At 39.6% G+C, this 26,388-nt stretch overlaps 1 protein-coding gene across 7 annotated transcripts in view; it reads left to right on the top strand.

Moving 5' to 3' along the window:
* PRUNE2 (prune homolog 2 with BCH domain) overlaps window positions 1-24,918 on the top strand; it is a 257,800-nt gene extending 232,882 nt beyond the window's left edge. For 2 of the 7 annotated variants that reach the window (XM_058445176.1, XM_032164330.2), the window contains 3 exons: window positions 7,014-7,112; window positions 11,812-11,850; window positions 16,898-16,949. In XM_058445176.1, the coding sequence (XP_058301159.1) occupies window positions 7,014-7,112; window positions 11,812-11,850; window positions 16,898-16,949 (190 nt within the window). Of the gene's footprint in view, window positions 1-7,013; window positions 7,113-11,242; window positions 11,279-11,811; window positions 11,851-16,897; window positions 16,950-21,696 lie in introns of those variants that run through there. The other 5 variants (XM_058445174.1, XM_032164331.2, XM_058445171.1 and 2 more) reach the window with 5 other exon arrangements.
* The last annotated feature ends 1,470 nt before the right edge of the window (window positions 24,919-26,388 follow it).

Here is a 26,388-nt window from a genome sequence, read left to right as displayed (position 1 = left end):
GAATAAAATACCTAGGAATCCAACTTACAAGGGATGTGAAGGACCTCTTCAAGGAGAACTACAAACCACTGCTCAATGAAATAAAAGAGGATACAAACAAATGGAAGAACATTCCATGCTCATGGGTTGGAAGAATCAATATCGTGAAAATGGCCATACTGCCCAAGGTAATTTATAGATTCAGTGCCATCCCCATCAAGCTACCAATGACTTTCTTCACAGAATTGGAAAAAACTACTTTAAAGTTCATATGGAACCAAAAAAGAGCCCGCATCACCAAGTCAATCCTAAGCCAAAAGAACAAAGCTGGAGGCATCACGCTACCTGACTTCAAACTATACTACAAGGCTACAGTAACCAAAGCAGCATGGTACTGGTACCACAACAGAGACATAGATCAATGGAACAGAACAGAGCCCTCAGAAATGATGCCACATATCTACAACTATCTGATCTTTGACAAACCTGACAAAAACAAGCAATGGGAAAAGGATTCCCTATTTAATAAATAGTGCTGGGAAAACTGGCTAGCCATATGTAGAAAGCCGAAACTGGATCCCTTCCTTACACCTTATACAAAAATTAATTCAAGATGCATTAAAGACTTACATGTTAGACCTAAAACCATAAAAACCCTAGAAGAAAACCAAGACAATACCATTCAGGACATAGGCATGGGCAAGCACTTCATGTCTAAAGCACCAAAAGCAATGGCAACAAAAGCCAAAATTGACAAATGGGATCTAATTAAACTAAAGAGCCTCTGCACAGCAAAAGAAACTACCATCAGAGTGAACAGGCAACCTACAGAATGGGAGAAAATTTTCACAAGCTACTCATCTGACAAAGGGCTAATATCCAGAATCTACAATGAACTCAAACAAATTTACAAGAAACAAACAACCCCATCAAAAAGTGAGCGAAGGACATGAAGAGACACTTCTCAAAAGAAGACATTTATGCAGCCAAAAAACACATGAAAAAAGGCTCATCATCACTGGCCGTCAGAGAAATGCAAATCAAAACCACAATGAGATACCATCTCACACCAGTTAGAATGGCCATCATTAAAAAGTCAGGAAACAACAGGTGCTGGAGAGGATGTGGAAAAATAGGAACACTTTTACACTGTTGGTGGGACTGTAAACTAGTTCAACCATTGTGGAAGTCAGTGTGGTGATTCCTCAGGGATCTAGAACTAGAAATACCATTTGACCCAGCCATCCCATTACTGGGTATATACCTAAAGGACTATAAATCATGCTGCCATAAAGACACATGCACATGTATGTTTATTGCGGCACTATTCACAATAGCAAAGACTTGGAACCAACCCAAATGTCCAACAATGATAGACTGGATTAAGAAAATGTGGTACATATACACCATGGAATACTATGCAGCCATAAAACATGATGAGTTCATGTCCTTTGTAGGGACATGGATGAAACTGGAAACCATCATTCTCAGTAAACTATCACAAGGACAAAAAACCAAACACCGCATGTTCTCACTCATAGGTGGGAACTGAACAGTGAGAACACATGGACACAGGAAGGGGAACATCACACTCCAGGGACTGTTGTGGGGTGGGGGGAGGGGGTGGGATAGCATTAGGAGATTCGCCTAATGCTAAATGACGAGTTAATGGGTGCAGCACACCAACATGGCACATGGATACATATGTAACAAACCTGCACATTGTGCACATGTACCCTAAAACTTAAAGTATAATAATAATAATAAAAAGAAGAAAAAAACAATAAGAAAACATTTGTTACTGTAAGGCTATTAAAAATTATTATAATTCAACACTACTTATTGAAGGGAGCTTCAAGATAATAACAAGAACAGTAATAATAAAATTATAGCAATAGTGTTATGGTAAATTATGACTAATAATGGCTTAATTTATTGAGTGCTTATTTGCATTATCTCATTTAACCTAATGACAGTCCTCTGAAGTAGATACTTTGTTTTTTTGTTTTGAGACACGGTCTCCTTCAGTCACCCAGGCTGGAGTGCAGTGGCACGATCATGTTTCACTGCAGCCTCAGACTCCTGGGATCAAGCAATCCTCCCACCTCAGCCTCCCGAGTAGCTGGGACTATAGGTGTATGCCACCACAATCAGCTAAATTTTTTTATTTTTTTGTAGAGATGGAGTCTCATGTTGTCCAAGCTGGTCTCAAACTCCTAGGCTCAAGCAATCTGCCTGCTTTGGCCCAAAGTGCTGAGATTACAGGCATGAGCCACCATGCCCAGCCTGAAGCAGATACTGTTTACTATTTCCATTGTATAGGAAAAACTGCTGAGGTTCAGGGAGGTCAAATAAATTGTCTAAAGCAGGAACCAGCAAACATTGTTTATAAAGATTCAACTAGTAAATAGTTTAGGCTTCATTGGCCCTATGATTTCAGTCACAACTCCTCAATTCTGCCATTATAGAGCAAAAGCAGCCATAGGAAACATGCAAACAAGTAAGTGGCTGTGTTCTGATGATACTTTTTTTTTTTTTTTTTTTTTTTTTGAGACAACCTCTCTCTGTTGCCCAGGCTGGAGTCCTGTGATGTGATCTCGGCTCACTGCAACCTCTGCCTCCCCACCTAAGCCTCCCAAGTAGCTGGGACCACAGATATGTACCACCCACGCCTGGCTAAGTTTTTGTATTTTTGGCAGAGACAGGGTTTGCCATGTTTCCCCGGCTGGTCTTGAACTCTTGAGATCAGGTGATCTTCCCATCTCAGCCTCCCAAAGTGCTGGGGTTACAAGCATCAGCCACCATGCCTGGCCTCTGATGAAACTTTATTTATGAAAACCGAAATTGAATTTCCTATGATTTTTACATTGTAAAATATTCTCTTTTTTTTGAGAGGGAGTTTCACTCTGTTGCCCAGACTAGAGTGTGGTGGCATGATCTCTGCTTTCTGCAGCCTCCACCTCCCAGGTTCAAGCAATTCTCCTGCCTCCACCTCCCAAGCAGCTGGGATTACAGGCATGCACCACCACACCTGGCTAATTTTTGTATTTTTAGTAGAGACAGGTTTTCGCCATGTTGGCCAGGCTGGTCTTGAACTCCTGACCTCAAGTGATCCACCTGCCTCGGCCTCCCAAAGTGCTGGGATTACAGGCATGAGACACTGCGCCCAGCCAACATCATAAAATATTTTTATTTTTACATTTTTTTAACCACTTTAAAAAACATAGAAATCATCCTTCACTCAGGGACTATAAAAATCAGATAGGCTTGTGCCTATAATTCCAGCTACTCAGGAAGCTGAAGCAGGAGGATTGCTTGAGGCAAGGAGTTCAAGATCAGCCTGGACAACATAGGGAGACTCTGTCTCTGGAAAAATTTTTTTTTAATTTAGCTAGGCAGCATAGCATGTGCCTGTAGTCCTAGCTACTCCAGAGGCAGAGACAGGAGGATCACCTGAGCCCAGGAGGTCAAGGCTGTAGTGAGCTATGATCATACCACTGCACTCCAGCCTGGGTGACAGAGTGAGTCCTGGCTTCTAAAAAAATAATAAAAAACTGACAGCAAGCAGGCTTCAGCCACGGGCTATCATTTACAAACCTCAGGTCTAGGGTGACACAGCCTAGAAATGATAGGCTCTGTCTTTGAAACCAATAGTCTGCCCAATTCTAAAGAAAACCTACATCAAGTACTTAATTGTATTCTACAGTTTCATCATGTAGGAGCCTCTTCAAAGATCCTCCTTTGAATCAATTTACTTCAGTGTTAGCAACTTGTAGATCTGAAAAAAGAGACCACTAAAATGTATTATAGGTCTTTTCGCTACTGAAGGGTAGCATCTATGATAGAGGTATATGGCAAGTTCATTTTAAACAATGAGTTATTGGCAGTTTGGAGATTTCTCAAAGAACTTAAAACAGAACTACCATTTGACCTGCCAATCCCATTACTGGGTAAATACCCAAAGGAATATAAATCATTCTACCATAAAGACACATGCACATGTATGTTCATCGCAGCACTATTCACAATAGCAAAGACATGGAATCAACCTAGATGCCCATTAACGGTGGACTGGATAAAGCAAATGCAGTACATATACACTATGGAATACTAGCAGCCATAAAAAAGAACTAAATCACTTCCTTTGCAACCACATGGATGGAGCTGGAGGTCATTATCATAAGTGAGTTATCCTAAAACCAAATACCGCATGTTCTCACTTGTAAGTGGGAGCTAAACATTGAGTATACTCCAGACACCAGGGACTACTAGAGGGTGGAGGGTGGAGGAGAGTGAGGATCAAAAAACTACCTATCAGGTACTATGCTCATTAACTAGGTGACAAAATAATCTGTACATTAAACCACTGTGACATGCAGTTTACCCATGTAAAAACCTACACATGTAGCCCTAAATAAAAGTTGGGGAAAAAAATTAGTAATTTGTCTGTGCCAAGCACTGGATTGGGAAATCACATAGCTCAATTGCTGTCCTTAAGGAGCACAAAGCCTGGAGCAGACATGGGCAGACAAGGGCAGACAAGGATACATGGGCAGACATGGGCAGACAAGGATACAATTGGAGCAGACAAGGGCACACAAGGATACAATGGGCAGACATGGGCAGACAAGGATACACTTAGCTCAGACAAGGATACACATAGCTCAATTGCTGTCCTTAAGGACACAAAGCCTGGAGCAGACATGGGCAGACAAGGGCAGACAAGGATACATGGGCAGACAAGGATACAATTGGAGCAGACAATAACAGGATACAATTGCACTTTGAGGAGGTGATGACTCAAGGTGAGGGTGAGTTTGGGGGTATACCTGGTAGAGAGCAAAAGCTGATAATCTGCATCAAGAGAGGCTTTGCAGAAGGAGGCCTTCCCTCCAGGTGAGTTTTGAAGGATTAGTAGGATTGGCCAGCTGAAATTAGAGAGAAGAGCAATTCAGGTTGAGGAAACAGGTAGACAAAACACCAGATGCAAATACATCAATAAAGAGAGAACATGGCATGTTCAGAGAACTGTGAAATTCCAGTGAATGTTAACACTGGAGCTAGAGGTTTTCCTTTTGCATGACTTCTTTTCCCTCTCAGTCACCCACTCAGTCTTTTATCAAAACCTTATTTAGCTCAACAACTCCACAGGAGGAAAAAAGCTTAATGTAGCGTATCACTGGTAGTGTGTGTTGACCCAAGACTTACCAGGAGGGACAGAAGCTACTGTATGGAGAGGACGGTTGTTCACAAGTCTGTTGGGCCCAAGGCCAAAATTGCAAGTAAAGTATTAAAGATAGATGGATAGAAGACACACATCAAAAAAGCTTCTTACTAGAATGCATAGTAGTTGAACAAAAGGTAATACAGATGGCAGACAGCTCAGCAAGATTCCAGTAGACTAGAGAGACCTTTTCATCTGAAACCATTCAAGAATGTTAGACCCTTGGATATACTTTTTAAATTAGTTTGCCATTACACAAGTAATAAGAAAATGCAGGCAGGGTGCAGAGGCTCACACCTGTAATCCCAGCACTTTGGGAGGCTGAGGCGGGCAGATCACGAGGTCAGGAGATGGAGACCATCCTGGTAACACAGTGAAACCCCGTCTCTACTAAAAAATACAAAAAATTAGCCAGGCATGGTGGCAGGCGCCTGTAGTCCCAGCTACTCAGGAGGCTGAGGCAGGAGAATAGCGTGAACCCAGGAGGCGGAGATTGCAGTGAGCTGAGATCATGCCACTGCACTCCAGCCTGGGCGACAGAGCAAGACTCCATCTCAAAAAAAAAAAAAGAAAGAAAAAAGAAAATGCATTCTTCAGAAATGCATAAGACCAAGTTCTTCCTTTAACAATTCCAATTCCTGTTCCTAATCCCCTTCCCCAGAGGCAAATTCCTTTATCAGTTTCATTGGTATCCTTCCAAGTTGTTCTCTGTGCATTTACACATATCTAAAACAAACACATTTAGATGAAAGCTGTTTGTAATTCAAATCCAATTATTGGAACATATTTTTGAATGTTGGTTCATCTAGAATAAATGTTCAACCTAAAACTTAAAAAATTTTTTTTAAATAAAACAAACTAAAAAAGAAAAATGAGTTTACATATATTTTTAAAGTATCATCAAACTTGGTAGATTCTGAAAGAACTAATGGTAAGATTTTTGTTTGTTACAAACATATAAACAAGTAAACAGAGACAAACAAGGCATAAAGCAGTGACTATTCAGAGTAGCAGGAACCACTGGGAGGCCGCACAGTGTATGGTCAAGTGTGTGAATGCCAAAGTCAGACTGCCCAGGTTAGTACAGGCTCTGCCATTTACTGATGGTGAGACCTTGGGCAAACACTTAACTGCTCTGTATCTGTTTCCTTATCTTTGAAAAGAGGATAATAATAGTGTCTACATCACTAGGCTGTAATAAGAAATACATGCATTCATATGTGTAAACCACTTAAAACAGCATTTGGCCAAATACTGCATGATCTCACTGATATGTGGCATCTAAAAAAGTTGAGCTTATAGAAGTAGAGAGTGGAATGGTGGTTACCAGAAGCTGGGGGTTGGGAGTGAGGAGATGTTGGTCAAAAACCACAAAATTTCAGTTAAGAGGCATAAGTTCCAGAGCCCTATTGAACAACATGGTGACCAGAGCTAATAACAATGTATTGCATCCTAGAAAATTGCTAAGAGAGTAGATTTTAAGTATCACAAAAAAAAGCATGTAAAGTAATATATATGTTAATTAGCTCAGTTTAGCCATTCCACAACGTATACGTATTTCAAAACATCGTGTTATACATTTTTACATGGCAATTTAAAAAATAAATTTTAAAAATAAAACAAAACATCACCACCACCAACAACAAAACAGTGTCTGGCACATTGTAACTCGTCAAATAATGTTAGCCTCTTTTCTTAGTAAGAGTGCTGTGGCAAGGTGTTCAGTGTACCAGGATTTTCAAGAAAAGGCAATAGCCTTAGAATGTAAGGTAGTGACTAATGATACATATTTTTTCTTTTTTTTTTTTAGTTCAAAATTCAGCAGTAAAATTAAGTATGTCAATAGCTTATCAGAACTCAGTGGGCTGATCCCAATGGATTGCATCCACATTCCGGAGAGCATCATCAAGTAAGTCCTGACGGTTTCAGAGATTTGTTAAGAAGTAGTACTAGCTTGAGGCTGGGCGTGGTGGCTCATGCCTGTAATCCTAGCACTTTGGGAGGCTGAGTGGAAGAATCAATTGAGCCCAGGAGTTTGCGATCAGCCTGGACAACATAGCAAAACCCCGTTCCTACTAAAAATATAAAAATCAGCCAGGTGTGATGGCGTTTGCCTGTAATCCAGCTATTCAGGAGGCTGAGATGGGAGGATCACCTGATCCCTGGAAGTCAAGGCTGCAGTGAGCTGTGATTGTGCCACTGTACTCCAGCCTGGGCAATGGGAGTGAGACCCTGTATCAAAAAAAAAAAAAAAAAAAAAAAAAGTGTGTGTTTGGAGAAGTGGTTGGAAAAGAGGTCAGTTCTGGAACAGTGGGGAAATGGCATTATCTTATTTTTAAAACAATATTAAATATCCTCCAATAAATACAATTTTTTCCTCAACCTATAGATAATTGTTGTGTTCTTTCAGATCCTCTTTCACCTAATCTTTTCCTGGGGTTATTTGGTTATTGTTCATTTTTACCTTTACTTTACTAGTAAATTTGAATTTTACTACCACGTTGGAAAAAGTAACAGTTACACTGGTTAACTGGTATACTGTCTCTACTGGTTAACAGTGTATCAGTTTCTTGTGTCCCCCACTCTGCACAGACACAAGACGGTCTTAGCATAGCTTGGATTTCTTTATTGTCTTATACGAAGTAATTTATCTGCATGACGCTAGGAAAATAGAAAGAAATAACTCTTTCTCTGTTTCTCCTAAACCTTTTTTGTTTGTCATGATTAAGTAGAGGGCATTTGCCCAGTGGTGGGTGAGGCGGTGAGGAATGGTGTCCTTGCTCAATAGAGGGTAACGCAGTATCAGCGTCAGCCTCCTGCATGGGTACTGAAGGTCTCAGGATGATGCTACAAAAACTAAGATAAAATTTAACAAAATAAATACTTGGAGCTGGGATTTTAAAACAGGGATATCGGAGAATGAACACTTGTATCTGGTACATTGTTGCAAAGAACGATTGTTTCCTGTGTGTCATTTTTTTTGTTGTGGTTCACTGTATCTGAATCACTAGCTTTTTTCATTTCATTTCAATGGAGAGGGACTTAACCATTAGCTCAAAGAAAACAGGCAAGTATCATTCATCTTCCTCCATAAAATGGATAGCAAAATGTACCTCTCGTTTGGGATTCCAAAAAAGAGTCCTCTCACCTTAAAAAATTAATTAATTAAAAAGGCCCAGCCTAGAAACAGGAAGGAAAGAATTCTCATGTAATGTGTGTCTATGATATGCCAAGCGTAGCAGTGCTCTATTTATATCATTTATTTGACTCTCATAGTAAACCCCTGTTTTATAGATGCAGGGGAGATAACTTAGTAGGAAGTTACTTATGCACAGTATACATAGGAACCAGGAAGAGATGGAACGGGAATTTAAATTCAGGTCAGCCTGGCACCAAAATTCTCATGTCCTTTTCTAGTAGATTCCTTTACCTTTCTCAGAGTATCCTTCGAAATTCAAACCTCAGAAGTAGATGCATTTGGTTTTCCTACATAAGCAATATCGGGCATGAACACAGGATACTGATTGGGCTTCCAGTGGTCAGTTGGCTCGGCTGAATCAAACGGAGTGTTCAAAGATCCTAACGACGGCTTCAACCCTCATTAGCTTCACAGCGTTTCCACAACCAGCACACCTCATAGCTCTCTCTGGGCTGCTGCCTCAGAAAGCTGTACTCCATCTTCAAAACCCACTTCTACTCTTGAAATTTAAAAAGTATGGAGGCAGAGAGGGATGCCTCATGCCTGTAATCTTAGCACTCTGGGAGTCCGAGGAAGGTGGATAGCTTGAGTCCAGGAGTTCAAGACCAGCCTGGGCAACATAGTGTGACCTCATCTCTATGAAAAAAACACAAAAATTAGCTGGGTGTGGTAGCATACAGCTGTAGTCCTAGCTACTCAAGAGATTAAAGAGGTAGGATTGCTTGAGCCTGGGAGGCGGAAATTGCAGCAAGCCGAGATCACACCACTGCACTCAAGCCTGGTTGACAGAGTGAGACCCTGTCTCAAACAAGAAGATAAAAAAAAAAAAAAGATGAGGAAGTATGGGAACACTCACGTTCTATAAAATGGCAAGGATATTCTCTCTTCTAGTGGAATTGAAGATTGACCACTTTCCAAGTAAACACAGTAACACTTCCATGGTGTGACAGAGGCAATAGAATGAAAAGTGAATGGGGTTTAGAGACTTAGATTTGAACCTTCTCTCCTACCTCTCAATGTCTCTGAGACTTCAAGTCATCTATTAAAATGATTAATTAATTAAAATATTCTGAGTCTCAGCTTCAGCATCTGTAAAGTAAGTAAGTAAGTTGTACTTCCTGGAATGGTCTTGAGGGTTGAATGGAAACAGGGTACACAAAGCACTTGCAAAGCCTCCCAGCACAGAGTTCGCAATCCAGAATCTTATTTATTGTTCTACCTGTTGCTTTTAGAGACTCTCCGTCATATGGGAAAGTTCAAGTGAGAAGTTAAGTATACCTAGGACATTTTTCATTCAACTGCACACATCAGTTTTCAAGGGCTCCATTTGGGAAAAGTTACTTCAGGAGGAAGGGTTCTATTTGGAAAATTTTTTTTCTGGAGGAAGAAATTTACCACCATTCATGTGCTGCCCACATGTCCATGTGTTCTGTTTTCTGTAATTCATCTCCTTGGGATGTCCTTTCTGCCATTTCTGTTACTGACCTTCATTGCCTCAATTTCATGTTATGCAAATTTCAGATGGATACAAGCCATGGCTCCTTTTTATCACTGAATAACATTCAAAGGATCTAATCTCAGCCACTCCCAAGACCGGTCCTCAGCTGAGATGGAGCCTGTCATCAAAAGGCTTTAAATGAAAGAAAAACTTGCCCAACCTAGAACCAAATTTATAATCATTGGTTACAGTTGATTCTAATTATTTGTGGCAGTTTATGTTCTATAAAGTCACTGCAAACACTTAATTAGTGAATAATGAAATAGTGTTCCAAAGGAAAATACAGGGTGTTCAGTTCCTGCAAGCATCTGGTCACAATGTTTTCATCAATCAGTCAATATATAACTTTTTTATGTGTGTTTCTGTTTAAATGAACCTTACTTAGTATACATTGTTGATTTATGAACATTGAACTCATGGCCAACAGTATTGTAACTTGTGCGTAAATGAAGCTTATCTAACACACATATTTTCTTCATAAGGCACATCACAGCCTTCCTACACTTGGGAATACTAGACAGTATTTCAGCACTATGCTTGGAAGCCAATTTGAACAGAAAAATCACCAAGGAAAAATACGAAAATGAGTGGGGAAAAAAGGCACTAAATAGGTTGTGAAAAGGACACTTATTTACAGTATGAAACAGGAAGACAGAGCCTCACACATTGCCAGGTGGCAACATGAACATTGGGTAACTCAAATTTTTCGCCACTCTGCACATGTCCACAAGTGACCCAAAAAGTACCTTGTATTGATTTTGTGGTTATAAATACATGCTAGTGAATATAGAATCTGCAAATAATGAGGTTTGACTGCATATATTTATAAATTATAAACATTGTTATCTAATGAAAACAAGATTTCTCCCAAATGTCAATTTCATTACTACTGTCATACATCACCTAATGACAGTGACATGTTCTGAGAAGTGCATCTTTAGATGCTTTCATCATTGTGCAGACATCATAGAGTGAACTTATGCAAACCACCCAGATAGTAGAGACCACTACACTACCTAGGCTATCTGCTATAACCTGTTGCTTCTAGGCTACACACCTGTACAGCATGATACTGTACTGAATACTGCAGGCAGCTGTAACACAATGGTAAGTATTTGTGTATGTAAACATAGAAAATGTACTGTCAAATTATGGTATTCAATTTACGGGACCACTACCATATATGTGGTCCATCACTGACCCAAATGACGTTACATGGTGCATGACTGTATCTGGATAGGCATTTTCTCTCATGATTTGACTGTCGTTTAAATCATTTACTTGTCATTTTTTCCATCTGTTTGCTCATTTTCCTTATGGCACTCGTTTTTTGTCTCGTAAGGTACGATGAAGAGAGATCTTATAAGAGAAGTGTGAGGTAAAATCTCCTAATCTCCTATTCATGCTGGACCCTGTGTGTGTACACCAGTGTTTTACTTGTGGGTGACCTCAACAAGCTACCAGAGCAAGAGGTCACTGTATCAGTCTTTTGTATGCCATTTCCAGTCTTTGTCCTGTGTGTAAAGCTGTTGAGGTCAACCTAATTTGCAACTGAAACCTACTAAACCAGATACATCCCTGACTTGGCCCAGGCTGCAGGCTAACTTGAACTGTACCCACCAGACTGACGTGGATGTTTTCAGCTTTATTCAGCCAGCATGTTTCTGATCCCTTTGCAACTTATATCTACCTTTTATGAAGGAATTTGCAAAGTAAATGTACATAAACACTGAATGGGAGGAAATGACAACATATTTAATGGAAGGAGTACGTCTCAGGGCTCCAGAAGACAGTTTTGAAAAGCACATTATGCACCACTTTCGTTTGGCTCCGCTTTGCTGAGTGACTGTCTCATGCTCTGCTTGCTTCTCTTTTGTTTCTTTTCCACACCAATAATTTTTGCTCCTGCAGACTGGATGAAGAACTGAGGGAAGCATCAGAGGCAGCTAAGTAAGACTTGGTTTTCATTTAGCGGCTGGCATGATGTTGGCTTGCATTTCAGAACTGAATTGGGAAAATCTGCATGCCTGGTGTTTTATTCCTGCTTCCTGATAATAATGCATTTTAGAAATTCTCTTTCTCCTGTGATAGATGTAATCTCTATTATTCTTACTACAATCTATTTTTCCCCATGATCTTGGTTATATTGAGGAATGCATTTGTCACTGTTGTTGTTTTTTAATGTACATGCAATTCTAGGCACCACAACAAAAGAGCACATCACAGGCACTGCCACATATAGTGTGACATCGAGATGATCATTAGGTATTGACGCAACAGAACCTCACTAATGCATACCAGTGGGGAGGAATAATAGCACATCGAAATTTGGAAGATTTTTGTAGAATCAATTTCATGGCCTTCTATGAATTAAAACAACGCCTTACTTAATGACTTTGGAAATATTGCTTAACTAACAGCCTCTGAGCTATTTTGATGAATAGAAAAACAAAAGTCATTGCCCACTATTGTTAAAGTACGATTCTCAAAAAGGCAAAATTATAACTCTCATGCAAATATAAAATGAATACATGCCAATGATTTTATGCAACTAATTATTTAATGCAGGAACCACTGAGGTGTTAAAGCCAGTTCAAAGAACATTTGAGCAGCTAGATATCTATAGGCAATTTATAGAAGAATATTTGGATAAGATTGTTCGGTTAGATACAAAACTGGTTAATAAACAACAGGGCAATAAACTGTAATATTGAGGTTGTCTTTTCCACTGGACAGAAATTATTTGCATCTCTGCTGGACAAAAACTACAAGTCAACCTCTGCCCCTATTGAGTTGTAAAATAGCCCAACCAATAGAAAGTCAGACCCCTGTAATCCCAGCACTTTGGGAGGCCCAGATGGGTGGATCACGAGGTCAGGAGATCGAGACCATCCTGGCCAACGTGGTGAAACCCTGTCTCTACTAAAAATACAAAAATTAGCTGAGCATGGTAGCACATGCCTGTAGTCCCAGCTACTCAGGAGGCTGAGGAAGGATAATCGCTTGAACCTGGGAGGCAGAGAGTGCAGTGAGCCAAGATCATGCCACTGCACTCCAGCCTGAGGACAGAGCAAGACTCCATCTCAAAAAAAAAAAAAAAAAAAAAATCCAATCATTCTCTTTTCTTGTTTCCAAGTTACAAAGAAATTTTCTGATGATACATATTAGATATAACCAAGTACTATTTGAAAAGTTTGCTGTATTAAGCACATTAAGTTTCTTCCCCATTTTAAATGTTGCTTATGCTGTTAATTTTTAAAACCAGCTCCCATTTTAATAGACATTGCAAAAGCAGAAGGCCTGGACAATGTCCTAACAGCTATAAATTCTGAATAAATAAAATCTAACTAATAGACATTTTCTGCATAGTTGTAAATGCCAATTCCTCATTAAAACAATCAATTTAGACATTTTTCCCCTATGGTACATTTTTATTTTAATAACCTATAGGATTATTTGCTTGTAGTGTGCCAATCTTTTGTGTTAAAAATTAAAGGATAGGTTTTTGCTTTAGAAAGTTTAGCATTAGTGGAGTTTACTGTTACAATATTCTGATCTTCTCATTTTCTTTCAAGATAACTGACACCCAATTAGATAACGAAACTCAAAACTGTGTAATTTTTGATTCTAAAAAAATCTTCTTAGTCTTGATCCCAACTGTCACAAATAAGAAGTTGTGGAAGTAAGGAAAATACTAGTAATCAAGGAACTGAGTGTTGGTGTAACATCCCTTTAGCATTTATCTGCACTCAAAAATTGCTTTGTATCATGAGATTTCCTAGAGAGAGAACTCTCAGTGAGTTTTTCTTTCAGATTTATTTTTTCAGGATGATAACATATTTATGAAATTAAAGCGCTATTTTCAAGACAAAAGATGGGGGAAAGAACATCAATAATTTTTCAGACAAACCTGTCATAAAGTCATATTGTCATGTTTCTTTCATTATTACCATGAAATCTTGCTTCTTTTAATAGATTTTTCCTCTATATTTATACTCTTTCTGCTTAGCTGCCACAGAAAAATGATTATTGTTTTTGGGTAGTTTTGTAGCTTTCTCTTTTTTCTCTCACATTCACTATTTTGTTCTCTTCCTTACCCCTACCTACCCTCTCCCAATGTGTCTAAATGGCTCAGAGGGTGCTGAGACATTTTGATCTCCCTCCTAAAGGAAGCACTATGCTCGTGCCTAGTACATAGTAGATGCTCAGTAAATTTATGCTGCATAAATTAATGAACTTACATAAGAGTCAATTCATTGCTGTTGAGCAGTGGGTTCTCAACCTTTATTGTGCATTACAATGACCTGGAGCACATGGTAAAACACGAAATCCCATGTCTCACCCCCAAAGTTTCTGATTCAGCAGCTCTAGAGTGGAGCCTAAAAATCTGCATTTCTGGCCAGGTGAGGTTGCTCAGCCCTATAATCCCAGGACTTTGGGAGGCTGAGTGGGGAGGATTGCTTGAGGCCAGGAGTTAGAGACCAGCCTGGGCAACATAGCAGGACTCCATCTCTACAAAAAAATTTTTTCTAATTAGCCAAGTATGGTGGTATGTGCCTGCAGTCCCAGCTACATGGGAGGCTGAGGTGGGAGGATCCATTGAGCCCTGGAGTTCAAGGTTGCAGTGAGCTAACTGATCTTACCACTACACTCCAGCCTGGGCAACAGAGTGAGACCCTGTCTCAAGAAAAAAAAAAAGTCTGCATTTCTAACAAGTTCCCAGCGATGCTGATGCTGCTGGTCTCAGGACCCAGCTTTGAGAACCACTGCCTAAAAGTCAAGGGCCAAATAAAAATAATCAGATTCGTTTTAGAAGTCTATGCTCTTGCTTTGGATTCAGTGGGTAAGCCATCTGCCTGAAGAATCCTCCCTCTAGGATCTTTTGATCCTGCCTTTTTGATGGTAACATCACATATATGAGGAATTGAAATATATTTGCACATTTGAAAATGTGTACAGAGAAAAAATTCTACTCTGTTGACCCCACAGGTGATTGGAATGCCTTAGAATCCCACCATCTTGGCTACCAGCAACATTTTTTCAACTACCTTTTAGCCTCTGAAGTAGCCCCTGAATTCTAGGAGAGACTCTATGATAAACATGATCACTGCAGATCTATGGTTAGAAGCCAGATATGCCCAGGTTCTTCCTGTTGACAGATGCGCCTGACTTTCCACATGACTTGTTCAGAAAGCTTCAGGCTGGGTCTAACCAAAGGCAAACGTACACTTGGTCAGGGAACAAAACCTATCTGTCCACTGTTTTGCTTTATGCCCACTAGTTTCCCAACATTCTCCCTGTCCCCTCACACACACACATACCACCACTCAAACTGCACCCCAACTCTAATTGACTTCAGAAGGTGATTTCCTCAGCCTGCGTTATCTTTTCTTTAAAACTTTAGCTCTATACAGGAAAGAAAGTATTATACTTCTGAAGGATAAATAGTATACCTAGAACCATTCTTATTTCGAAAATTGGGAAGCATCCGTGTGTTGCCTTTGGAGTGACAGTATTAAAGGGTTTGCAAATTGCTGTTTTCCTTGGGAGGATTACTCAAAATTAAAAAGCAGAAAATCTGAGTTTGGAAGATTGCCCTTTCTTGATTCCATTCCAGCTTTGCTAGGTTTTTTTTAGCACACTGTCAACACTTACTTGACTGTCCTTGCTCACTGGAATTGCCAAATATTCCCTATAAAAATATCAGACCACCAGCAAGAAGGGCGGGGAGTGAGGAAGGAAGGTTGCTATCTCACCTGGGGAGATAGCCTCCTGTTATTTTCAACAAAACATCTGACCTTCATCATGGATGCTCTTATGTGCAAACAGATAAATTAGCTTGTGAAATTATATTACAAAGAGGACAACTGCACTTAAAAAGGATCATAGAAGCTCTTTAAATAGTGTTTGTTTGTCAATAATAAAATATTTATGGGAGGCCGGGCACAGTGGCTCACACCTGTAATCCCAGCACTTTGGGAGGCCGAGGCAGGAGGATCGCTTGAGTCCAGGAGTTTGAGACCAGCCTGGGGCAACATGGCAAAAGCCTACCCCTACCAAAAATATGAAAATTAGCCGGGCATGGTGGCATGCAGCTGTAGTCCCAGCTACTTGGGTGGCTGAGGCAGGAGAATCACTTGACCCTGGGAGGCAGAGGTTGCAGTGAGCCAAGATAGCGCCACTGCACTTCAGCCTGGGCAACAAAGCAAGACTCTGCCTCAAAAAAAAAAAAAAAAAAAAAAAATTATGGGAGGGGCATAAAAGTTGAGGTGTAATGAGTATTCATCAAGAATAGGAAGCAAATTTAAAATTTGCTAACAGAGAAATCACACCAGTATGAAATATTAAAAACAGCTAATACTACACAAAAAACATAAATGCCATAAAAACACTTTTATTTATTATTTTATAAGGTTACATTTGTTTTCTGGGCATACTCAGTTGAGGTAAATGGTAGGATTCATTTGTATCACCTGGACACAGCTCAGCTGTATGGAGTGGTAAGTGTCCTGTTATTTCTGTAACAACAACAACAAGGAGAGCTAATGTTGAATTTTTCCTTTCAGTGTATTGGGAAATCCTCATTGTCGTGAAAACTGAAAATTAACTGTGTTCATGGGTGAATAAAATTAGGCTGCTTGAGAGGGATTTTCCTCTGTGTGTATTTTATTATTTGGGGTACCAATACAATTTTGTAATATGTCCCCTGAATAAGACAAATTGAAAAGGCAGGGAAAAATGAGGACAGAAGAGACCACTGGAGGTGTTTGGAGTTTTTAATCTTTGCTTTGTGTTTTTATATCATGGGCAATCACTTGTATTTCAAAACCGATGGTAAGGGTTACAGCTTAATCTCATCATCTGTTCAGGTATGGATTTGTTCAGTATTAGCAATGGGACCACATTAAACAGTTTCAAATGCCACAAATCTGTTGTGCTTTCACAGTGGTGACAGTGGGGAAATGTTGACTTCTTCCTATTTTTTCCTTGCACTCAGAACTAGCTGCCTTTACAATGATCCAGAAATGTCTTCTATGGAGAAGGAGTAAGAATTCACTATCAATAACAGCTATGTGGTTACTTTTAGTGTTGTATGGCTGGGCTCTGAAAGAAAACACACTGAGGACTGGGTAAACCCTGTTTAGATGTTCAGCTTTCCTGTGCTCCATTCCTGAAATAATTAGAAACCTGAAGCTATATTTGCCAGCTTCACACATTTCATTCACGATCACCCCTTAAATTTCTAAAGGACAACCTATGGACATGGCATTCTATTTTTCCAATCCAAAAATGGGAAGAAAATGAATATTAGGACCAGATGTAAGAACATTTGGGCAAGAGAAATGCAATTCTGCTTTCTGAATGACATCATCTCTATTTTAATTAGTGGAAGTTGGAACTTCCATTTAATACTTTGGTGGATGGAGAGAAAATGTGCTTGTTTTTCAACATCCAGGAGGAATTCGAGCCTGGATGAGACTGTAGGAATGATCTATTTAGAAGACTGCCATCCTGTGAGAAGTAGAAATTGGACATGTAGTGAGTTCTTACCACGTTCCAGACTGTAAAAGGCTTCACACGCAGTGTCTGATTTTAATCCTCAGAATAAGTTTATGAGGTACATTTCACAGAAGGGGAAAGAGGCATGGAGAGACAATCTGACCAGTCCACTGTTTCACAGCTGTAAAAATGGCCCAGAGCTGGAATTTGGACCTTGGCAGTATAGCTCCAGGGCCAATGGTTTTTAAATCAGAAAGAGGTGGTCTTAATGCTAGATGGGTGTACCACTTCCAATTTAATGAAAGACAAAACTATTCACCTAAGAGAACAGAGCGAATTAGTGGCCACGTCAGTTTCAGGGAATAAACTGTGGTCACCAACAAGCTTTCAGAGAGAACTTGGTCATCCAACAAGGAGCTTCCAATTTGGTTTGAGTTGTGGAGAATTTAACATTGTCCTTGTTCCTAGGAATCAGGAAGCAGAGGGGAAAGATCAGTTTTAAATGTGTCTCGTCTCTATTGTCACCTTTTGCTGTCTTTGGACCTCCTTTCCATTGAGGTCCAAAAGGAAGTTGGAAAATTATAGTGAAATATCTACACATTTGCCATGTTGACCTTGCAACTTATCGGAAGTTTAGGCACAAAAACTCCAGAGACAGTCCCAACTGAAAAAGTTCACAAAGAGCAAAGACTGGGCCAATTCTGGACGCATGCTTATGATTTAGCCCTGCTCTGCAAGGAAAATTTATTTTTTCTAAATAAAATTTTAAAAAAAGAACAAAGACTGCAGAGAGACCTTTGAATCACACAGCTATTTTTCCAAAGGTCACTGTCGTCCCACCTCTTTTAGATGAAGATAACAATTGCTTCAAGGTAATTGGCACATGAAATTCTGCAAAGCAATAATACCTCAGTTCCCCAGTCCGCGATAATTCTTTTTGCAACTATTTCTTCCCTCAGCAAAACAGCACCCCCTTGAGCAGTTAACAGAGCCCACAGTTAACAAGCAGCAGAGAGGGCACATGTGGAAGCCCAGCCAATGGCTGGCCCGTCGCTGCTACATCTTGGGGCTTACCCACTTCTTTGCTTGCCTTGTCTGTCTTGCTCTTTATTCCTATGTAGGGCTGTTTTGGTTGGGAAGAGGGCAAGCATTGCTTCCTGTCTGGGTTCATTCCAGGGCTGGGCATGGAGGAGGGAGGGATACTACAAATTGTTATTGTTACTTCCCACTTTTTAGAAGAACACATTCTTCTCAGGGCTTCCCTTTCTTCAGCCCTCTCTTTCCTGAGCCCTTAAGAGGCACAAGGTCACAGTGTGGACGATGAGATCGGGATAAGGGGCAAGAGTAGCCAAGAATTTTTTTTTTTTTTTCTGACTTCCAGTCCTGGATTTCTGGCTTTCTTTGGTATTAGAATGAGGGCTTCATTTACTTCTTCTGGCACCTTTACACTGTAGGTCATCAAGGACAGAGGAGCATTCTGTGTGGAAGCATTTTACACCTTCCAGAGCTAGTGTTGAATGAATACACTGCAAAATGGGCAAGGGTTCTTCTAATGGGCTCAATCACTCCAAGAATAAGATGGAGTGTGTGCTGTTGCCATAGTGACCTCTCATTTTCCTCAGAGAGAGAAGGGAAGGTTATGCCCATTTTCTTCTTCCTACATAAACTGCAAATGTTTTTATTCATCATTAAACAATGTTGTCAGACAGTTTGTAAGGAACCTCATTTAATATGTGTTAGACACAAAAATGGCCTATTGTAAAATTATCAGAAGGTTGCCCTGTCTCACGAGAAAGTTGCTTATAGAAAACTAAGCCCATTTGCCCAAAGATTAAGAATATTCAATTCTAATTAAAAGTATTTTTTTTCCAAAAAGGATACTTTTATTTATTTATTTATTTATTTATTTATTTATTTATTTATTTATTTATTTATTTTTAAATGGCCCTGGGTGCTTGTCTCCTTCCCTTTTAGGTTTGGATTTTATGAATTCCTTCATGTTCCAAAACTTGCACATGCCTTTTTATATTTTTACATGTTTGTTTAAAGTACAGTGATCAAGAGTGGCTCTATTTGAGGAAGCTTAAATTAGCATCATTGTTAATAGCTTTGTTAACTCCACAACATTGCTGTTCTCTCTAATATTAACCTTCCAAGTGGTTTCCTGTATTTACTTACAAGAAAATTGCTCACTTTTGACTATCTCATTTATTTCATAAACTGGATAAACAGGTTCCAGTCTTTTAGCTTTTGGGTTAACAAAAGCTGAAGGGATGAATTAAATCCTAGAAGATTTACAAAAAAGTCAGTACGAAAAATAATCGAGAGGGGCATCCTGGTGTAAGTGTTAGCTCAGGGGCCCAATGGTGAAACAAGGTAACCATGTTCTTTTAAGCTTCCAAGACTATTTCAAATATTCTGACCCACTCTCGCAGTTTTTAGACAATGTGCCTCAAATTTTGGTTTAGTAAATATTCTCTTGGTCTATGGGAAAAAGTCAACCAAAACCGTGAGAGAAAGAATCAAATTTCCAATCACCAAATCAAACTTACTACAAATTTCTGGGAACAGGAAGGACATTTTAAAAGCAAAAACAAGATTTTTTTTAAATGACCTGTTTTGTAAAGCTATGTAAGAAAAAGATCTCAGGGTCACAGTGGATAAAAAGAGGATACCTCTAAAGCAAACTCTGCAGGTAAGAAAACAAGTCAGAGGGCCTAAAAACTAGAAATATTCATGATGATTTTGGCTTTCCAAAGGAGCAAGATTGTTGCAAGTAGGGTAATAAAGCAAAGAGCTATTTTTTCATTTCAAAAAAACACTGAGGGCCGGCCGCGTTGGCTCATGCCTGTAATCCCAGCACTTTGGGAGGCCGAGGTGGGTGGATCACGAGGTCAAGAGATCGAGACCATCCTGGCCAACATAGTGAAACCCCATCTCACTAAAAACACAAAAAATTAGCTGGGTGTGGTGGCGTCTGTCTGTAATCCCAGCTACTCGGGAGGCTGAGGCAGGAGAGTCGCTTGAACCCAGGAGGCAGAGGTTGCAGTGAGCCGAGATCGCACCACTGAGCTCCAGCCTGGCGACACAGCAAGACTCCATCTCAAAAAAAAAAAAAAAAAAAAAACACAAAACAACAACAAAAAAAACCACCGAGGTACTATTGCTGCTAATAATAACAGACATTATGATATGTTCACTATGTACAATTGAAAATGCTTTAGACTTATGCGCTAGCAAGCTGTGAGAGCGGTATGACTGTTCCATTTTACAGATACAGAAATGGAAACTTAGAGAAGGTGGGTGACTTGGCCAAGTCCCCACTGCTAATAAGTGACGGAATTGCTGACTATATTTCAAAGGAAAGATACTTGACTACTGTAAACTGGATGGGCAGGCAGCGTGAGTTACCAGTGGCTTTATTTGCAAAGCTTCTAGAATGAACACTGCTCAGCTGCCGCAAATTCCACAAGTAAAGCACAGTAACCTTTGTAACATGCAAGCTTATGGCTCAGGGGGCAGAGATAAGCAAAATCCACAGATACGTGCCAAATCACCCTTTGCAAACTAATAGTTTCTCTTTTATCACAACTGAAATTCTTCCTCTATCTACTGGCTTTTGGTTTTCTTCCTCTTGGGTGGATACGGTAGGAAGTTGTGCTATGTTCACTAAGAGGCAGAAGAGAGACATGTGATTCGAGTAAGTTTTAGGCCTACTACTCAGATATTTGGGAACCCATTTGACCTTCTGAAAAACAAGCTTTTCTTTAGTTAGAAACGTCCATCTCAGTAAGGTAGGCTCACCCCTTTCAGTCAGTTCCTTTGGCTCCTAGAAAATGTTTGGCGTTGTTTTATTGTTTACCATTTCTTACTATTTAGTGCTTGTCAGACATTACTTACTTGAGGCAGAACATTTGTTTGCTTCACAAGGAAAGGTCATTTATTAAAAATAAATAAAATGGCATGATTTCCGGAATGCACTAATGCTCCTTATCTTAATTGACTTTGGGAATGAGCCTTTACATGAGTTTTTTACCTCCCTGGATCATTTTGAAAAGGTGTAAAATGCTTCCAGAAACAATTTTATAGAACTAAACAGATTTCATATGTTGGAGAAAAGCCTGACAAGAGGAGGATTGGGTTTTACCAGATTTTTCTATTATAAGAAACTTGCATGATTTAAATATTTTCAGTATGTCCTTTGAGGAAAAAAGCAAACACAGTGCTACCCAAATCATTACTAAATGTTTCCCATTTGGTTTCTCATGTTTCTCTCTCTTTTTCTTTTCTTCGCAGTATTGACTTGAAGCTGAAAGAAAAGCCCTAGCTGGACCATGCTGGAAGAAGAGGATGCTTTTCTGGTTCATGGTTCTGTTGAAACATATCTACCTGAAAGAGACAGGGCTGATGTTACCTTTTTCCACTTTGCACTACCTGGTGCCATTCTAAATTTCTAAGGGGAAAAATAGGAAGAAAGTTTGTTTACTCTTAAAATATTTTATGAAATTGTGTGTACTTTCCTATTTTGCCAATTATGTGCCTCAAAGATTTTAGTTGAGCCTTAGCAAGAAAGTAGGACCTTGCATTTCAATACTTCATTAACACAGTGCAGTGATACTTCGTCCCTTAGACTGGTATTTACCAGTAAGATACCTTTAATCCACTGTTAAGTATGAGTGGATTTGTTTCCATAGATTAGCTGGATTTCCTTTTGGTGATTGCATTAGATTTAAAGTACACAGGGCTCAACTGTCCACAGGAAAGTTTCCCCCGTTTGACTCCACCTTTAAAATCCTAAGCCTGACTAGGACAGCCACAAACCACACAAGGTGTAAAACCATCATCATCTAAGTGCCCACTTTGTTCTCGTTTACCAGAATCTCCTTTAACTTCTCAAAGGGAAGCCGGGCTTTCTAATCCACGTCAACTTTCTTTTAGTTGTCAAATTGGGCATTATATTTTATGTAAATTGGTCTTTTAACAGATGATTTTTCTGATGAATGTTGGTGACCTCCACATGGCGAAATTTAAGAATCTGTGTTGCATGTTTGGTAGCTCTCTGAGCTTCAGGCCATAAACTCAGCTCCAGAGGTTACCTTTTAAGTGCCAAGAACTCAAGTGCAAGGTGGCCTACTCAAAAATCATTTGGTAGCCTTCAGTTATTCATGAATTCTTCTCTTGCATGCATTATAAAAAGTGATCTGCTTTAAAACACTGTCATCTGATCATAGGCTGAAAATTAAATATGAGTATGTACTTTCATGTACAAAATATTTCCTTTATAGTCTTCATATGCCCCTTAAAATGCCAACAAGATTTCAAGTCTGTAGGCCTCTAGGGGGGTGGGTTGGCAAACCACAGCTAAGTCTAGCTCACCACTGCAAGCTAAGAATGGTTTTTACATTTTGGGGTGGAAAAAAAATTTTTGAATATTTCATGACACATGAAAATTATTCAAATGTTAGTACCGATAAAGTGTTACTGAAACACAGCCACACAAACTTGTTTTTGTACTGTCTACAGCTATTTTCACACTACAACCGCAGAGCTGAGCAGTTCAGCAGACCATATGTCCCACAATGCCTAAAACATCGACTATGTTTACGGAAAAAGTTTGCTGACCCCTGCTCTAGCAAACGCATCCTTTCCTACTCCGCCCCAATTTGTATTTAGATAGTTTCTCTAACAGACGGACAAATGAGGCTGCAAACTAATTTATTTTTGTCAAAAATCAATGTTTTGACATCCACAGACAGTGAAATAAAAGAAATGGCTTGCTGAAAAACATGAGGAGCCCTAGCCACAAAATCACTGCTTAGGTTGCAGTTGCCAAAATGAAGCCTCCTTAGAAGCACTTCTTTAGTATATACAGGTGTTGGCTGAAGTCCACGCCTCACTCTGGGAACCATTCTTAGTCTCCAGTGTCTCCTATTACAAAGAAGCTGGCAGAAATAAAAATGAAGGGGAGAGAGAGGTTCCACCCTAGTCTCATGGTGGAAAATTCAATGGGGAGAGCTGTCCAGGATACTTGGAGCTCTGGGTAGAAGGAGCTTGTAACTGCTTTAAAGTAGACGTCTTTGCACAGGTGATTGAGTTTCTCTGACCTCATTGCTTCACGTCTGTCTCCTCCTGTCCTTCCGCAAGTGCCCACACATATGCAGGTCAGCCCTCTTTCCTCCATAAGCCTCCATCGTTTTCTCTTTTCTCCTCTTGATCCTTTCAAGCGAGTATCTTGTTGAATTGTATGTTCTGTTGGATCTCCTCCTTCATAACATCTGGCTTGTTGGACAGAAAAACCCTACAGCCCACCCCCTCCCACAGCCCTCCTCCACTTTGAAAGCCCAAATTACACCTCTCCCAGAACACAGTGTTGACGTAAATACAGTTACCCAATATTCCTGTTTGTTCACCTATTTGCTACTTTCACTCAGTAGTGTCCCATTTTATAAAATGAATTCCATGGTCACCCTATCACAGGAAGTAATGAAGAATCCAGTGTTCAGTGTAGTGGTGCAAACCTGAGGGCGTAGAGCTGTTCATAGAGGGCTCTTGTTATAGCCAAACAGACACAGCAACAATCTCACCATTTATATATAATTTTTAACTTGTCCAGCTCATCTATGGAAAACTACTCAGGTGGTATGCTGTTTGAAGCCTCATCTTCCTACAGGAAAATTATGGGCATTTGTCCCAATGATTTTGTTTCAGCTGTTCTGTAGGCTGCATAACCACTCTGATATTTAGGTATCTGCTATTTTATTATCTTAAAAGACAAATTAATTTAATTGCATGTGCTAGGGAAAAGCTACCATGTAAATTCATCCCAAGTAAATAGAATCCTAGATGAATCCTAGAAAAATAATCCCTAAGCAGACAGGTAGACAGAGGTAAACATTCACATGATTTAGCTCTCTAGCTCTTGCATTCTGAACATTCTTGCTTTGGTTCTGACTTCTGGGAACTGCTTTACATTTCTCCTATAGATCTGTAGTTAAGGGAACCAAGGGGTCATTGGGGCAAAAGCATTGTTTCTCAAAGCTCCTTGATTAAGAGAAAGAACAGAAATCTGCACAGAAGATAGTGTCAAGGAGTGAGAAAATTCATTTGAGGGCAATAGCTCAGTGTGGAAGAAAATCCTGAAGTTTCTGTTGAAGCCATACAATGTTCTATGGGGTTACTCTCTAAGACATTCTCTGAGGTGTGTGAGGAAGTCACTACTCCTAGCCTTTGTTAAGATGTAATTTTAAATATTCAGTTATGGTACTATGTTTGCAACTCTCGTCTTATCACAATGCCTCAGTAGTTCCGTTAGAAACGTTTAGACATGCACAAATTAATCTTTTATATATCTAAAGGTTTTTCTATCATGTATTGGATTGCTCAGAATAAAGTGTCTATTAGACTTTGTTTTGGTAAATAAATTCTCCCTAATGTAGATTAATAATATAAAAGTCTGTAATGACACAATATATCTATATAGCCTCACTGTATAATTCAGAAATAAAAATTGATTCTGCATGTTATGGTTTTCTTTCTTTGAGTCAGCAAGAATTTTTCTCTGGCTTCACTTTGCAGCAGTTTTATCTCCACATCAATCTAGCGTGGCACTTGGTACTGGAGAACTGTATACCTTTTGGTTTTTCTGGACACCCAAACTTTATTCTCTCTTCATTTTTGCCATTCCTATCTCAGAGTTCAATACACCAAGCTTTCAAACTGTGTTGTTTACTCTTTGGATAAGCGATTTCTTACTTTGGAAACATCTACATGTTTCATGGTTACTTGATTTTTGTCTTTTCCTCTCTCTTCCCCTTGCCTTTTTATGGCATATATTTATTTTTAAATTAAAATGTATTAAATATTTTATTTTTAGTTGGGGTTTTTTTCCCCATTTTCACAACCTTCAGGCAAAACCAGAGTTGAGAATCACCACTGTGCTATTTTTTTAACTTAATAAACACATGTGTACCTCTGAGAAAGTTGTTGGACTAGCCAAAAGAGAAATTGCTCTACAAAAAGTGAGATGTTGCATGTCCTCATGATCTAAAAGTGAGTTCTGGTAGATATTGTCCTCTACCCAAGAAAGGGAAGAAACAGAAGAAAAGGCTGACAAGTAATTGCAGGCAAAGGAAGGACATTCAACTACAAGATGTACTGCTACATTCATTCTGCTCTCGTACCTAGCTATGGTGGTGGAAACTGGAGGTGGGCTAGGTGTCCAGCACTAGGGAAAGGGCTGGGTAAATCGTGCTGAATACACCTTTTGGTATACCACAGCTGTGAGAAGCAACAAACTGTATGTTCATAAAGCAACAGGTAAATCATAGAGTAGAGTGGAAAAAGAACAAACTCGATGTTTATAGCACAGTGCCACTTATATAACTGTTAAACATACACACACAAAACTACGTATTATCCAAAATCCATGTGTGTTTAAGGACTTAACACTCATTTGAGTAAGGGTAGGGCATGGAGATCAGGGATAAAGTTGGGAGCCTAATTAAAAATCAAAATCATAAGGGGCCTTTTATAAGCTGAAGTTAAAAATAAATAAAATGAAGACAACTTCAGTCGTTGAAGCCAAGACTTTCAGTCACAGATTACAGAAAAGCTGTGTTGGGGCACTGTGGGTCCCTGAGGAGCCATTCCCTTCTATAGCTTCCCTTGTGTGTGCAGTGTCCCTGTGTTGGCTGTATCCATGTGCTGCAGCGTGCCAGAAGCCGCCCCGGGTTGCATCATCCTGTGCGGTCATGGAACTTTTAATTCAGAGCCGGTGCCTTTTGACACATCAATCCGCACACAGCTGTGGGCTTTACGGAACAAGCAGATTGCCTCACGAGGCCGATTTTCCTAGATAGTTTCATTCACAGCCATTTTTAATAGCCCTCTTTAACTAGACAAAATTATTTCTTCCCAATATATAACCATTCCAACGATACTTAGACGTTAGACACCAATAACTGCTACCCATGATCTCTCTAGCCTTAC

The sequence above is a fragment of the Hylobates moloch genome, unplaced genomic scaffold (genome assembly GCF_009828535.3).
Source record: "Hylobates moloch isolate HMO894 unplaced genomic scaffold, HMol_V3 SCAFFOLD_10, whole genome shotgun sequence".
NCBI lineage: Eukaryota > Metazoa > Chordata > Mammalia > Primates > Hylobatidae > Hylobates > Hylobates moloch.
This window is presented reverse-complemented; position numbering and strand designations above follow the sequence as displayed.